Source organism: Xiphias gladius, chromosome 15 (genome assembly GCF_016859285.1).
Source record: "Xiphias gladius isolate SHS-SW01 ecotype Sanya breed wild chromosome 15, ASM1685928v1, whole genome shotgun sequence".
Lineage (NCBI taxonomy): Eukaryota > Metazoa > Chordata > Actinopteri > Istiophoriformes > Xiphiidae > Xiphias > Xiphias gladius.
Window position 1 is genome coordinate 16,342,438 of NC_053414.1, and position 12,887 is coordinate 16,355,324.

General features: G+C 42.5%; 1 protein-coding gene across 1 annotated transcript; it reads right to left on the bottom strand.

Moving 5' to 3' along the window:
* Positions 1–3,260: 3,260 nt before the first annotated feature.
* gpr83 (G protein-coupled receptor 83) lies at positions 3,261–11,783 on the bottom strand. The gene is made up of 4 exons (XM_040144942.1): positions 11,192–11,783; positions 10,210–10,335; positions 4,899–5,032; positions 3,261–3,978 (listed from the first exon to the last, which is right to left on the bottom strand). The coding sequence occupies exons 1-4, from the start codon at positions 11,642–11,644 to the stop codon at positions 3,261–3,263; spliced, it is 1,431 nt and encodes a 476-aa protein (XP_040000876.1). The 5' UTR covers positions 11,645–11,783.
* Positions 11,784–12,887: the final 1,104 nt, after the last annotated feature.

Sequence of the window (12,887 nt, forward strand, 5' to 3'; positions counted from 1 at the left end):
GCAACTGATTCATTAGTAACAATGACAAAAAATATTTTACATAACTGTGCACATGTATAACCCACATTGAGACGACACATATTTTACTATTTTCACTTTCTTAGACATAAAATCTATTTTGTTCACAAGAAACACGGAACATTTACAACAATATATTTTCTGTGTATTTCATTGTCATTTTTGCTTTTACTGCATGAATGTGTAAATGTTATGTCAGACATGATCACGTAGAGAAGCCTGAGAGAAAAACTGAAGTCTCCTGTTCTATTTCACTTAACACTGCTGGAGCACAATAATGTCAATCCTTTCAAAGCTGAAAACATATACATAACACATATTTTTCAACCACAAAATTCTTTATTTTCAACCATCAGGGTCATGGGGACATTGCACAAAATCTGTGTTGTGTCGTGCACTCTATGTCCAATATTTTATTAATGAACACTTTTCTATATAATGTTGTGCTACAATGAAATACGCAGTGGATATGTTCAAAATCACAGTAACACAAGCAAGTTTTTAATAAACAGTTGGTATGATTCTAAAATGGTATTATTGTGTGGAAACTTGAGTACTGACGCAGAGCACAACTAATCCCCCTCCTCCGTTCAATGCTGTAGTTCCTCTCTACTCCAGATGTTCTGAAACCCATCTGCAGTACATTTACAGTTTTCCTTTCAACACCCTCCGAATTTCAGTGGACTTCATGTTTCTCAGACCCCTAATGTGAAGTGGGGGCAGCATGTTGCAGTAGAAATGGACCCTGAACTTTCTTTGTCAGTCTTTCAAGAGGAAAGATTGTAGTTCCCTTTTCAGTCTCTCCATGGTTTTCAAAATGAGACAGTATTAAAGAGCAGAAATGAAACATAAAAGATGACCAGCTGGGGAGAACAACTGGCCCATATTTTCATGTGCATTGATTGCGTGGACACACATTTTGAGTAAAATGAGTAAAGCGCACAACACGTAGAAAATGTGCCAACATGAATCAGATCTGTGAAGACATGAAAAAGTTTGAAAAAGTGAAATACGGAATGGTTAGAAATCTGATCGTATTGGTCACAAAAGTAGAGGTCATTCATTTTTACATTTTTCATTGAATTTTGTGCTTACTTGTATTCTGTCTTCGAATGGAAGAGATTGTTGCCCTATGTGTACCCATTATTTATAATTACCTTCTTAAAACACAGGTTTTTGAAGAGTGTTGTTGACGTGTACCTGAGACAGAACAATATATTCTAAATGCACATTCTGCCTCCCAATTCTATAGCATCCAAAGTAGCATAATGGGTTATTTTTCAGCCAATCAAATGGCTAGAGTAAAGCATAATATCAAGATTACATTACATTACATTTTCCAGGGAAATAGTTATTTGGATATCTGGGCCAAATGAAAGGTGAACTAAAACAATCCCTTAACTGCACTCACTCTGCACTTTATTAGAAAAACCTGTACACCTGTTTAATCACAATATTATCCAATCAGCCAATTATGCAAAAGCAATGCAATGCATAAAATTATGCAGATACAGGCCAGGAACTTCATTTAATGTTCACATCAAACATCAGAATGGGGAAAATGATTTTTGGTGCCATCCAGGCTGGTTTGAGTATTTTTGAAACTGCTGATCTCCTGGGATTTTCACACAAAACAGTCCCTAGAGTTTTTACTCAGAATGGGACTAGAAACACAAAACATCCAGTGAGCTGCAGCTCTGCGGACATAAACACCTTGTTGATGAGAGAAGTCGTATGAAAGTACTGGTTAGAGCTGACAGAAAGGCTACTGTAACTCAGATAACCACTCCAAGATGCCTCAGAGAAGCATCTCAGACATCACGATACGTCAAACCTTGGGGTAGGTGGGCTACAACAGCAGAAGACCACATCAGGTTCCACTCCTGTCAGCCAAGAACAGAAATCTGGGGCTGCAGTGGGCACAGGTTTAGATATTTTTACAAAACTGTAAAAATACTGTAAATTGGCTCTGAGAAGATCTGCAGCATAGACTATACCGTCCAAATTATAGAGCATTACGATGAGGAAGGTGAGTCACCTCAACTGCTGCATTATTTTGTCTACTGCATGTTTTTTTTTTTTTGGGTATACTCTATAAACCCTCTGCCGCTATGACAGTGACACAGAGAGGAAAAGAAAAAAAGTATTAGCAGCAGGACAGGTTTGAAGTGGTCGGTGGATTAATGTGAACATGATTTCAGTCACAACATGTTCATATACCCACTGGGATCCTGTCTTCGTAGGGAGAATGGTAAATTGAAGTTGTTAAGGCAAATTTTCTGTGAGCAGAGCCTATCACAACTCACTGATACACTTTTTTTTTTTTTTTTTTTCACAGTTTCAGAGGGATTCTTGGGGATGAATGGACAATCATGCAGGCATGTGAAGGGTATCGAAAGAAAAGACAAAGACAGATGCATCGGGACATCCGTATCAATGCCTGGTGTTTCACAATATATTTTTGGGCAAAGACTTTACATTCTCTGTTGTGTGGTGTGATGAACTGTTGAGGTTTTTTTTTTCATAAGAATATAGTATTGATAGACTACAGTCTAATGGGATTTATAACGAATTCATCATAATGAATGAACCCAGTTTGCATCACATTTCAATCCTTTGCAATGTGACCATTACATAAGCACACTGTGTAAATATCTTACATAATCTTATAAGATGTAAGATAGTCTTACAATATCTTGTCAATGCTGCAACAACATTAAGACGATTTTTAAAAATTGATCAAAAGCTCCAGAACTACTACTAGGAAATGGGCCTTGTGGTGAGACTTTTTTAGCTATCTGCTGTTTCCAATATTGAAAATGTCGATTTCAATTGTCAAGCCAACACGGAGGAGTCATTAAAGTGCTGGAAAAAATGGAAATTTGAACATCTACAATTCCTGATGACGGAAGATCGTGTGATATGATCAAAAGCTCCAGAACAACTTGTGTGTCAACTTAATTCTTGACACACAATGCACCAAAAAAAGGAGAAAAAGCTTGATAAAACCACAGAGAAGTTGTTGTATGATCACAGTTTCTAATGGGAGAACATCATAGTTTCTTCTAATTTAAAGCCATCACAAAAACCATCTCCTCTCGCTGCTAAACCCTGCCATACACTACTGAGATTTTCAGATTTCCTGTCCTTTTTGGTGCATGATGAAATCCTGAAATAGTGTTAAGAACCTCAAATACTGATGCCTGCCCCATCACAGTGTGGCAGATGTAGTTTTTCCCCAATCAGCTCACAGCCACGATGGGCTCCACTGAGAGGATGTCAGTTCTCCCTGTGAGCACCTGCCTGGCAGTAAACAGCACATGTGTATCTTTCAGGTGGTGGGACTGACTGGAAGAAGCGTGACTCCGCTGTGAAGAGGCATGGCCCGGGTGTGGTAAATCGTGGCTTGGCCTCGTGGACTCGTGGTTGTCGGGCCAGGCAGTCCTGTGGCAAGGAGTGCAGATGGCTGCAGGGCGGAGCTCAGGCTCCAACCCTACCACCGCCCTCCGTCCCTTCTGGCACATGTCAAAGAGGAGCCGGAGCTCTTGGCGGAAGGTGGGGTTCAGGCAGCAGTAGATGAAAGGGTTGTAGCAGGTGGAGCTCATAGCCAGCCAGTGAAAGCAAAAGTACAGGGCGTTGGAGGAGTGGATGGCCTGGCTGGACAGCAGCACCACGTAGCAGTTTAGGGGGAACCAGCAGACAGCGAACACCCCGACCACCAGGAGCAGCATGGCCAATGTCCGCCGGCGCTTTCTTCTCTGGGTGGCGTGCTGAGCTGTTGTGGTGTCACCGATGGCATTGTGGCGCCACAGCCGACAGGCCACTGTGGCGTAGGAGGCAGTGATGATAAGGAGTGGCAGCATGTAAAGTAATATGAAGGTCAGGAGGTCAATACACTGCCAGTAGACATCCGATGGCTCTGGGAAGTCTGGGACACACAGGCTGCGCTCCTTCTCCTTACTGGTGAGAGGCATTACAATGCACAGGGTGCGAGAAAGGAAGACGGATTAATGAATGGGGTGAGAAAGTAAAGAAAGTGAGAATTAGGTCACAGGTTAGCCTAAGGCTGCACCTAATAATTATTTTCATTATCAATTATGCTGTTGATCATTTTATTGATTAATTGTTTTGTAAATAAAATGTCAGAAAATACTGACAAATGCCCGTTCTGATTCCCCACGGCTCTAAGTAACTTATTCAAATTAAAATCCAATCAACAGTCCGGAGTCGCTGGAAGGTGGTCAGGGCGTAAAAAACCTGAACCAAGTGCTGTGAAAAATGTACAATTGACTTTGTAATATGTAACAAGTATAATCGTAATGATTAGTAATCGTAATTTTGAGTAATTAAACAAAATGTTAAAAAAAGAGTTTAATAAGTTATTTTTAACTTTTTGTGTTTTTATCCTGTGTCATGCTTTAATTTTATGCAGTGCCCTTTCCTTGTTTTATATGCTGTTTAAAGTTTATTTTATTGTGTTCGTTTTATGTTGTGACATCCGTTTCTTGTGTTTGATTGAGTCTCTGTGCATTTGCTTGTTTGTATTCTCTAATATGTGTAAAATTGTCTAAGTTGTTTTATGACTGAATAAAACCAAATCAAGCCAATCGTGAAATGTGAAATCTGTGGTTGACTTTCTGCTCCTCTCATCTTCTCTGCCACATCTGCGTCCCTCCATTCAGGAATCCTGACACCATCAGAGCTGATCAATATTTCTTCCTGCATTACTCAAGCCACTTACGCCCCCCTGCTTTACACCGATTAGGTGGAGCCCAATCGCAAGTCAAATCTTTCTCAGTTGCTAAACCTCAAAACTCACGTTGCTATACACTTCCAGTTGATCTCTCCTCATTGAAATGTGGGAGAATGTAGCATCTTACCTGTACGTAAAAGTCAGGAGTTTTTGGTAGATTGCATGTGGGAGGGAGAAGCAGGTGGCCATTATCCAGATAACAGCAACCCAAACACCACCTTGAGCTGAGGACATGCGAGGTCTCAAGGGATGTAAAATCATCTTGGGGAAAAAAAAAAAAACAATCACCATACACAGAACAAAGTCAGTGATAACACACACACATACACACAAACCATGGGTCCACACATAAAATACATAAAGCAGCAGTGAGCCATTTTAGATAATGAAAGGACTCATATCCAATTGCAAACCTACCAATGGCAAAGGAATTTGTGCTGAAGTGTTAACATCAGGCCATTCTATTTAATGAAAGCATTTCATATGCAAGACTGCAGCCAGCAGGAAACAGCATACAGTTTCTTAGGCTGTTTATCAACCTCCCACTCTTTTTGTCTCTGCTGTGTCAGAACCCACCTGTATTCTAATACACAACATGGAGAAATATCAAAAGAGGAAGGTCTTTGTATGTTTGTTTAATGTGAAATAGTGATGACCATTAGCGTCAAAGGGGAGACGCAGCGTCCCTGACGTACGGATGATTCAGACTCAGACGACCTTAGGCAACAACCAACGTGAAAAGAAAAAGCAAAACTGCTTCCTCTTAGAGTGCATTAAGAAAATCCGATTTAGTTACTGTCAGCTTAATTTGCTTTACCCACAACTAAAGACACAAGATATTTGTACTTGTGAGAGACTTCTTTGCCATTGTGGGTTTTTGGGTTTTCTGAATTGATATTTAATTTTGGCTTTAGCATCGTATACAGTGCAATACAATTTTAACACACTTTAACACAGTGAGTTTTTCATATTCAGTCTCAAGCTGCATTCATATTTTTCAAAAGGGTATGGATTATGTAATTATGTAGCTCTTTGGGTTTCACTTTGCCATTATCTGCGATGTCTGGAAGTGTTTTGTCAATACTTTCCATCTTGCGGGCCATGGTTTGAGTTGCGGTCCATTTCTCCTTTCATTCATTCAGTCCAGACCCTGCCATTCCCACCTGCCTGCCTTTCCCGCCAGCAGAATCACATGACCTGCTCCTCCTCCCCCACTAACCTGCTCACCTATTCCCTGTTCCCTCATAAGCTGCCTACTTTATCCGCTTGCTCTCTGACAGATTGTCTTTGTGCCATGTGCCTTAGTATTAGCTCCATCCTTTGCCTGTCTGTTATCATCCTGATCATGTTTTGGACCTTGCCTGTGTTTGCTTGGATTTTGCCTCAGCCCGACCCTTTGTACTTTGTGTGTTTGCCTGCTTGGATTTTTAATCCTTGTTTTTTTCAAGTAAAGACTCTTTACTTTTACATCTGCCTCCTGAGTCATGCTCTCGGGTCCCTTTTCTGAGAGCCATGACATTTTCTTTCACATTCTAATTGTTTTTTTGCACTGCAGATGCATGTAATGGAAAAGAGGATCTAAAATCAAGATATCCCTCTACAATGACAACTTACTGCAAAATGTGGCTTCATCTCTCTCTATTTAATAGACTTTAAGTCCAGTTTAAAGATGAACCAGATCCAACTATCTCATGAATTAACCCTACAGTTACACTCCTTCACAAATGGGTGTAGTTTATTTAATGAAGGTTAATTTTATAGCGGTTGTAAGCCCCAAAGATTTGGACTCTCCCAGGCCTCATTGGTGATGACACATGTAGAGTCACGATTCAACAGAGAATAAATGGTACAAAGTCATTTCCACCTTCAGCAGAGGTCCCTTTAGTCATCGGATTTGGCCCTGTATGTCTATGCTGTGGAGGGGACAATTTAGAGAGTTGGAAGTAGGCCTGCGACGTGAGCGAATAAGACCTGATGTACTGGAGCATGAATAGCCACTAACAATCACCAAAACACAGGTAAGACAGTTTGTGATTTGCATCCATTCTGCTTCACAAACCCACCTGTTCATTTTACACACATACTGCACATCAGAGTGCACCAATCAGACGCCTCCATTATGAGAGCATGTGAATGTGTTACTTCTAATAATAGAAGCCTTCTGGACTTTGCGACATTAGCAGCCTAAATGAAGACCTGCATCTACGGCCCTTTCTTTCAAATGAATCCTCTCACCCGTTGCCCGATCGTCAGCCCTATTCTACAGATTTTATTTGCATATGATGGCAGGTAACTGCGTATCCATTATGGAAGTAAATGAGATAAAACAATGCAGTAAATATGGAGAACCACCATGAAGAACCTGGCAGCTAGCAAGGGTAGTAGTACTTTCCCAACTTTGTGAATTTTCTTTGGGGATCTGTAAAGCACAGAGCAAAGCACAGCAGAGGAGGGACATCTGCTGGACCAGAGGGGCACACAGAGACAAAAGACAGGATGTAATGAAATGCACCGAAAGCCTTAGAGGAAATCATCCCAGCAGCTGCGGGTGCTGCGTTGCCTTTTGAAAGCCCTCTTTGTAACTTCATTGCCATTGAAGTACTCTTTGTGGTTGTGGCCAAAATGGCATCCAAAGGTTTTCAAGGCTAAAACTCACCTCAAACACACCTACTGTACGTTCAAGTCACAGCCTTGTCCATTAACTCCTTGCTCGGGTAGGGGTTAATGGACAGGTACACCCACATCTCTGATTTCATGTGATCTCTGAAAAAACATTTACATTCAGTTATTATCCTCAACACTGCCCCGCCCTTCAAATTCAGCACCATGGACAGCGCTGGCAGGAATGCACCATAGCCAAAATATATATTTATTCTGAGCAGGTTTTGAATGTTCACTGTGTTCGCACTGGAAAATGAAAAAAATAAATTATAGGCCCAGTCAAATCCCTCAATATGCCTTCTTACTATGATACCCTTTATTTTTGAGTGTGCTGTGGTGGACACTATTCTCCCTGTATACTGTATACAAGGAGTCGGCAATTGGGTTAATCACCGACTTAACTTCACAGGTGAAGCTGAAATGCAACCCAATATGTTTTTTTTCTTTTGTTTTTAGAGTATCTTATTTCATTTAAGGATAAAACAATTTCAAAGACATGTCGCTTTAGCAGTGTATCAAGGGGCAGATGTCATTTCTCCTATAAGCGCAGAGTGCCAGCGCAGTTACAGCAGCTTATGCTAAAGTTAAAACTCATGCGGTCGAAAAAAATGCTCATATAGACAAAAGATTGCTCGTGTTGCAGTACAACACTTAAAATGTAATCGCGTCAGTTATGACGTTGAAAAAATTAAAGCTGAGTTGAAAAAATGTTTATCTGCACACCACTTCTATTATTATACGGTATATGCTGGTGTTTTTTTGACGCCAGTCACTGATTACACTTGTTGTTACTAGGTCATGTTTAATGCCTGTTAATTAGTTTCTCCCTTCATTAGACTTGTGAAAAATTAATGAATTGATTTACATCAAACTGAAAGTGAAAACTGCATTTATCTATTTATTTTTTGTTACAGTCTCTATCTACTATACCCTGTAGTTTCAAGTCATAGTGCCATGTATTGTGTCACAAACTGGCTTGGGGAGAGTAACAAGGACTCCCTTGCAGGAGATTTAGTTAAATAGTGTCACTGAATCCAACTAAACGTGACCGAAATAAACAGAAGAGTGTGGAAACTCACCAGGGGTGAAAGAAGTGCATGGATGTGTGAGGTATCAGATGTGGAGGTGCCGAGCGGTGAAAAAATGAAAAGAAGCAGAGGGCAGGGTGAATGAGGACAAACAGATAATTGGTCATGGGTCAGCTTTTATTGGATTAAAGGATAATTCCGGTAAATGTGCCTACTGTGGCTCTATGGGTCTTGCTAACTTTGCTCTCGCCACCTTTATTGTTGAGATTGGGGGAAACAAAGACTCGGATATGGAAGTACACCAAGTTGAAATAAACCGGAATTATCCTTTAAGAGCCCAGCTGAGCAGGATCAGCTGATGACCGTCCCTTATCAGCCAGTTGTACTGGGCTTGACCAGGACTCTGCACTTGTCAGAATAGGAGGAAAGTCAAACCTGTCTGTGAAATGATCAAAATGGAGCTAAAATGTGATCAACTTTTAAGCCAACATGGACCCGAAGCCCTTAAAATGCATCTCCATGACAAACGAGCAAACTCAATCTGCCAATGACGATCCTGTAAAATGACTGAAATCTCCAGAACACCTACTGCTCAGAGGTCAACAGTGCTCGTAGCATGCAAACTACTTCCCAAAATGCAAAGCTTTTCTTCAGCTTCTGAGGTAACAGTCCTAAATCACAGTCATGCAACACTGCACCTGCAGCAGTGAGACAAAATGATGATCCATGAGAGTCCGAAATCCCTGTTAACTACTCACTGTGGAGTACCCTAAGAAGGCTAATCGTGTAGGGAGTGCCTGATGTGGGGTTTTTTTCTTTTTGGTTTTGTTTTTGTTTTGTTTTGCTTTTTGTTTTTTTGCATCGGGAACTTTCACTTGTTTTGGTTCATGTAGGGTAGAGTCAGTGAACAAGGGAGCAATTTCGGACACAGCTATGAAACAAGATTACAGTTAAGTAGAGTTCGGTCAGTAAAACTTGCAAAGTGTCCTCGGGTATCTCCACTTTAATTCGCAGTGCTTCAGCTTTTTGTGTCTCTATAACTGCAGCTTGGGTGAGAGCAGCACAGTGGGGAAGTCTGCCTAAATACTTAATTTATCTCTTCCCTCTATAAAAGAATAAAGACACTACAACAAAGCAGATTTCCAAAAGATTTCCATTTCCCACACTGGTGAGGATGTCTTCACATACAGACAAACAAATACACCTTACAGCTTATTTTCAATGTTTTGTTTTTTAAAGGTGGTTTCGTCTAACAAATTCCATTCCCTTGTGCATGAGAAGCAATAATTGTACATGAAATATGTTAGAGATTATTCTGTGTTATGAAGGAGAGCGGGAGATGACCTATTATACAGCCGGGCGGCAGTAAGTGCAAGTGTGGCCACTGTTAGCAGCTTGTAGACTTAAGGGGCCTTGACATCAGGGACGAGGGACCGGATCCGAGTACACTTGACCCCAAAGTCCAGTTCGTTTGATTAGTGTGAACACTGTGTACCGTGGTCCAATTGAAAATGTGGTCTCAAGTACCGTTCATGTGTAAGCTACTCAGACTCTCGGTTCGCATCAGATGTGAAAACTACTGCGCCGAAACGCAGAAGTGTGCCACAGACCCAGTGACAGTGGCTGATCTGATCGGAGGCTTCACTCACTGTTATTACCTCCCTGTAATACAGACGACCAAAAGTCGAACTATGATTCTCCCCGAGGACAGAGGAGCATCACCGCTTGATCCCCCTGGTGTTGACAAACCTGTCGTCGGTCCAGTGCGATGGCGGTCAGTGTGAGAGTGGAGACATGCAGGGAGCAGTACTGCACAAAGCGGCTGATATGACACATTGTCCTCCCAAACACCCAGGTGCTGTTCACGAATCGGACCTGATGGAAGACACACAGTTTTTGGTCATGTAAGGCCTGTCAGTATCCCAACCCTACCCACCCATCCAAGATAAGAAATTACGGTACATTTTTGAAATTAAACTGATCAAGTTCAGGCATGAGACGGTCGGTAGTTTTCTGACCAGTGACACATTTAATTAAACAGAAATGATCAGATGCATGTGAAGTCTCTAAATTAATATTTAACTGGCAATGGTGATACGCTGTCAAGGTTTTTGTTTCAAAGTAAGTCTTACACCCAGGGGAAAGACAAATGGCTTGATAGATACATTTATTAAGTCACCAATCTGTCTCTCCACACACACACACACACACACACACACACAACACACACACACACACACACACACACACACACACACACACACATAGAGAGAGAGATTGATTCCCTCACTTTGTGATGACACAAATGGCACTATCTTTTGGTTTCAGCAATTTTAATACTACAATACAGCCTACTACACTAAACACTTAACACTTAATAATTTAGCAAAGTGTAGACAATTCTAAAAGGGTGTAAGTTAAATTTAAAAAAAAACCAAAGGGGAGAAAACTGTGGGATAAAAAGGGACAATCTTTCCCACACATATTTGTTTTATTGTTTTTATGATGAGAGACAGTTGGGCCTCTTCAAATACTTAACAGTCTGCCTACATCCACAAACAAGTAGTGAAAGTTTGAACACTTTGCTTTGAGAAGTCTAATAGACTCTGTAGGACTGTGCTTAATCTCCATTAGCCTTTGAGTGAGCGAACGGCACACGCACTCGCACGTCAAGGCCACGTGCACCCGCCAGTTCTCCAGCATCATGCGGGGTGAGGGGTGAAGGTCTTACCAGGGTGAAGGGTGTATTGAGGACAGTGATGAAGATGTCGGCCACGGCGAGGTTCATGATAAACAGGCTGGTGGCGGACTGGGCGCGCTTGTTTTTCACCAGCACGTGGCACACCAGGGTGTTCCCGAAGAGGGAGACCACGATGATCAGGGAGTAGGCGGCCACCAGCAGCACCTTCACGCTGCCCACCTGCGACTCCCCGCCGCGGCGCTTCTTGCTGGCCAGGGAGCGCCAGTCCTCCAGCATCCCCTCGTCCAGGTCCAGGAGGAAAAAGCCCGAGGTCCGGTTGCCCGGCTGCCCCGAAACATTGAGGGAACGCTCCTTGTAAGAAAATATCCCCTCTCCCGGAGGTGAGGAGTCGTTGAGTGGCTGTCCCGCACCTGCTGCCGCCGCCACCTTTGCAGAGCTGGCCAGCCAGAGGACCACCCACGCCCACACACACACCGCTCTCATGTTGTCGGTGCCGTCCTCTTCGTTCCCCCCCTTCTTTCTGTGTAAGCTGACAAGCTGTGCGACTGCCAGCTGCAGGCGACACCCGCTCCGTCTCTTGTGCCACTGAGGAGACACCGAGGCGCGGGAGCACCGGCAACAAGTTGTGTGATGCGACTCTGCAGCGCGGCGCCTGTTTTTAAACCTTGAGTGTGCATATCCTAGTGTGTACGTCTCTCTCTCTCTCTCTCTCTCTCTCTGTGTGTGTGTGTGTGCGCGCGTGTTTGTTTGTGTGTTTGTTAGTGTGTGTGTGTGTTCGTGTGTGTGTTTGATCCCATCACGTCGCATTGAGTTATTAATCGAAGTAATCCCAAATTTAAAGTTCAAATAGTCCATAAAAATGTCCAAATACATTTGCGACGGTCAAAGTCAGGGTAAGGGGCCAGGGAATGCATTATGTCGATGCGGGGCCTCCCAACTAGTTCAGACAGACCGATTTCCTCCACAGTCGGAACGCTCCTTACCCTGTAACTCGGTCATGTAGTCGCCCGAGACGGAATATATGAAGGTGCATTCCCACAGGCGGGTTTGCACTTTCATACATTCTGTAAAAGGGATTTACATCCATTTTATGTAACATAGGGGGGGGGGGGTCCCTGTGGAAAACAAGAAATGGAAAACAAGGCTGGATTACCGGATTAGCAAAGTGGGCCTCAACGCTCCGTCTTCACCATGCAGTCATCAGTTTGTGATGATCTGAGCAATTGCAGATGTGTTCTGTAATGGAGCACTCCACTGATTTTAACATCGCATTCCTATATCATTGTTGGACTCACAATTGACAGTTTAAAAAAAAAGGGGGGGGGATCAAAATAGATGCAGAAGAAACAGTGATATCACCTTTTTTTTTTTTTTTTAATTCCCTGTATCCTTCTTACTTGACAAAACCATTCTGCCTACATTACCCACAGTGCAACTCAACCGCCAGCAGCTCAGTCACAGGTTAGGTCAGGCGTCGAGCAGAGAGGAGGAGCGGGCTACACAGTCCTGATAAGCTCACTTCTTTCTGACTCCACACCTTCTGTATTTTTTCATTTTCAAACTTGCAGTCGTCAGCTCCACTTTGGTTTGTGGACCAGGGAGGGGACAGCCCTTTAACAAGTTGCACTCCTCATGTTTGTATAACGTCAACCCTGTATCAAGTTATATACATCTTTTTTTTTTTCCAAGACAGCCTGGGCTATCAGTGTGATGTCACATGAATGAA

Excerpts from the sequence above, each read along its gene's own strand:
- gpr83 (XM_040144942.1), bottom strand. The coding sequence starts at position 11,644 with ATGAGAGCGGTGTGTGTGTGGGCGTGGGTGGTCCTCTGGCTGGCCAGC. Across the intron at positions 10,336-11,191 it reads TCAATACACCCTTCACCCTG|GTCCGATTCGTGAACAGCAC; the intron begins GTAAGACCTTCA and ends GTCTTCCATCAG. Across the intron at positions 3,979-4,898 it reads CTCCTGACTTTTACGTACAG|TAAGGAGAAGGAGCGCAGCC; the intron begins GTAAGATGCTAC and ends GCCTCTCACCAG.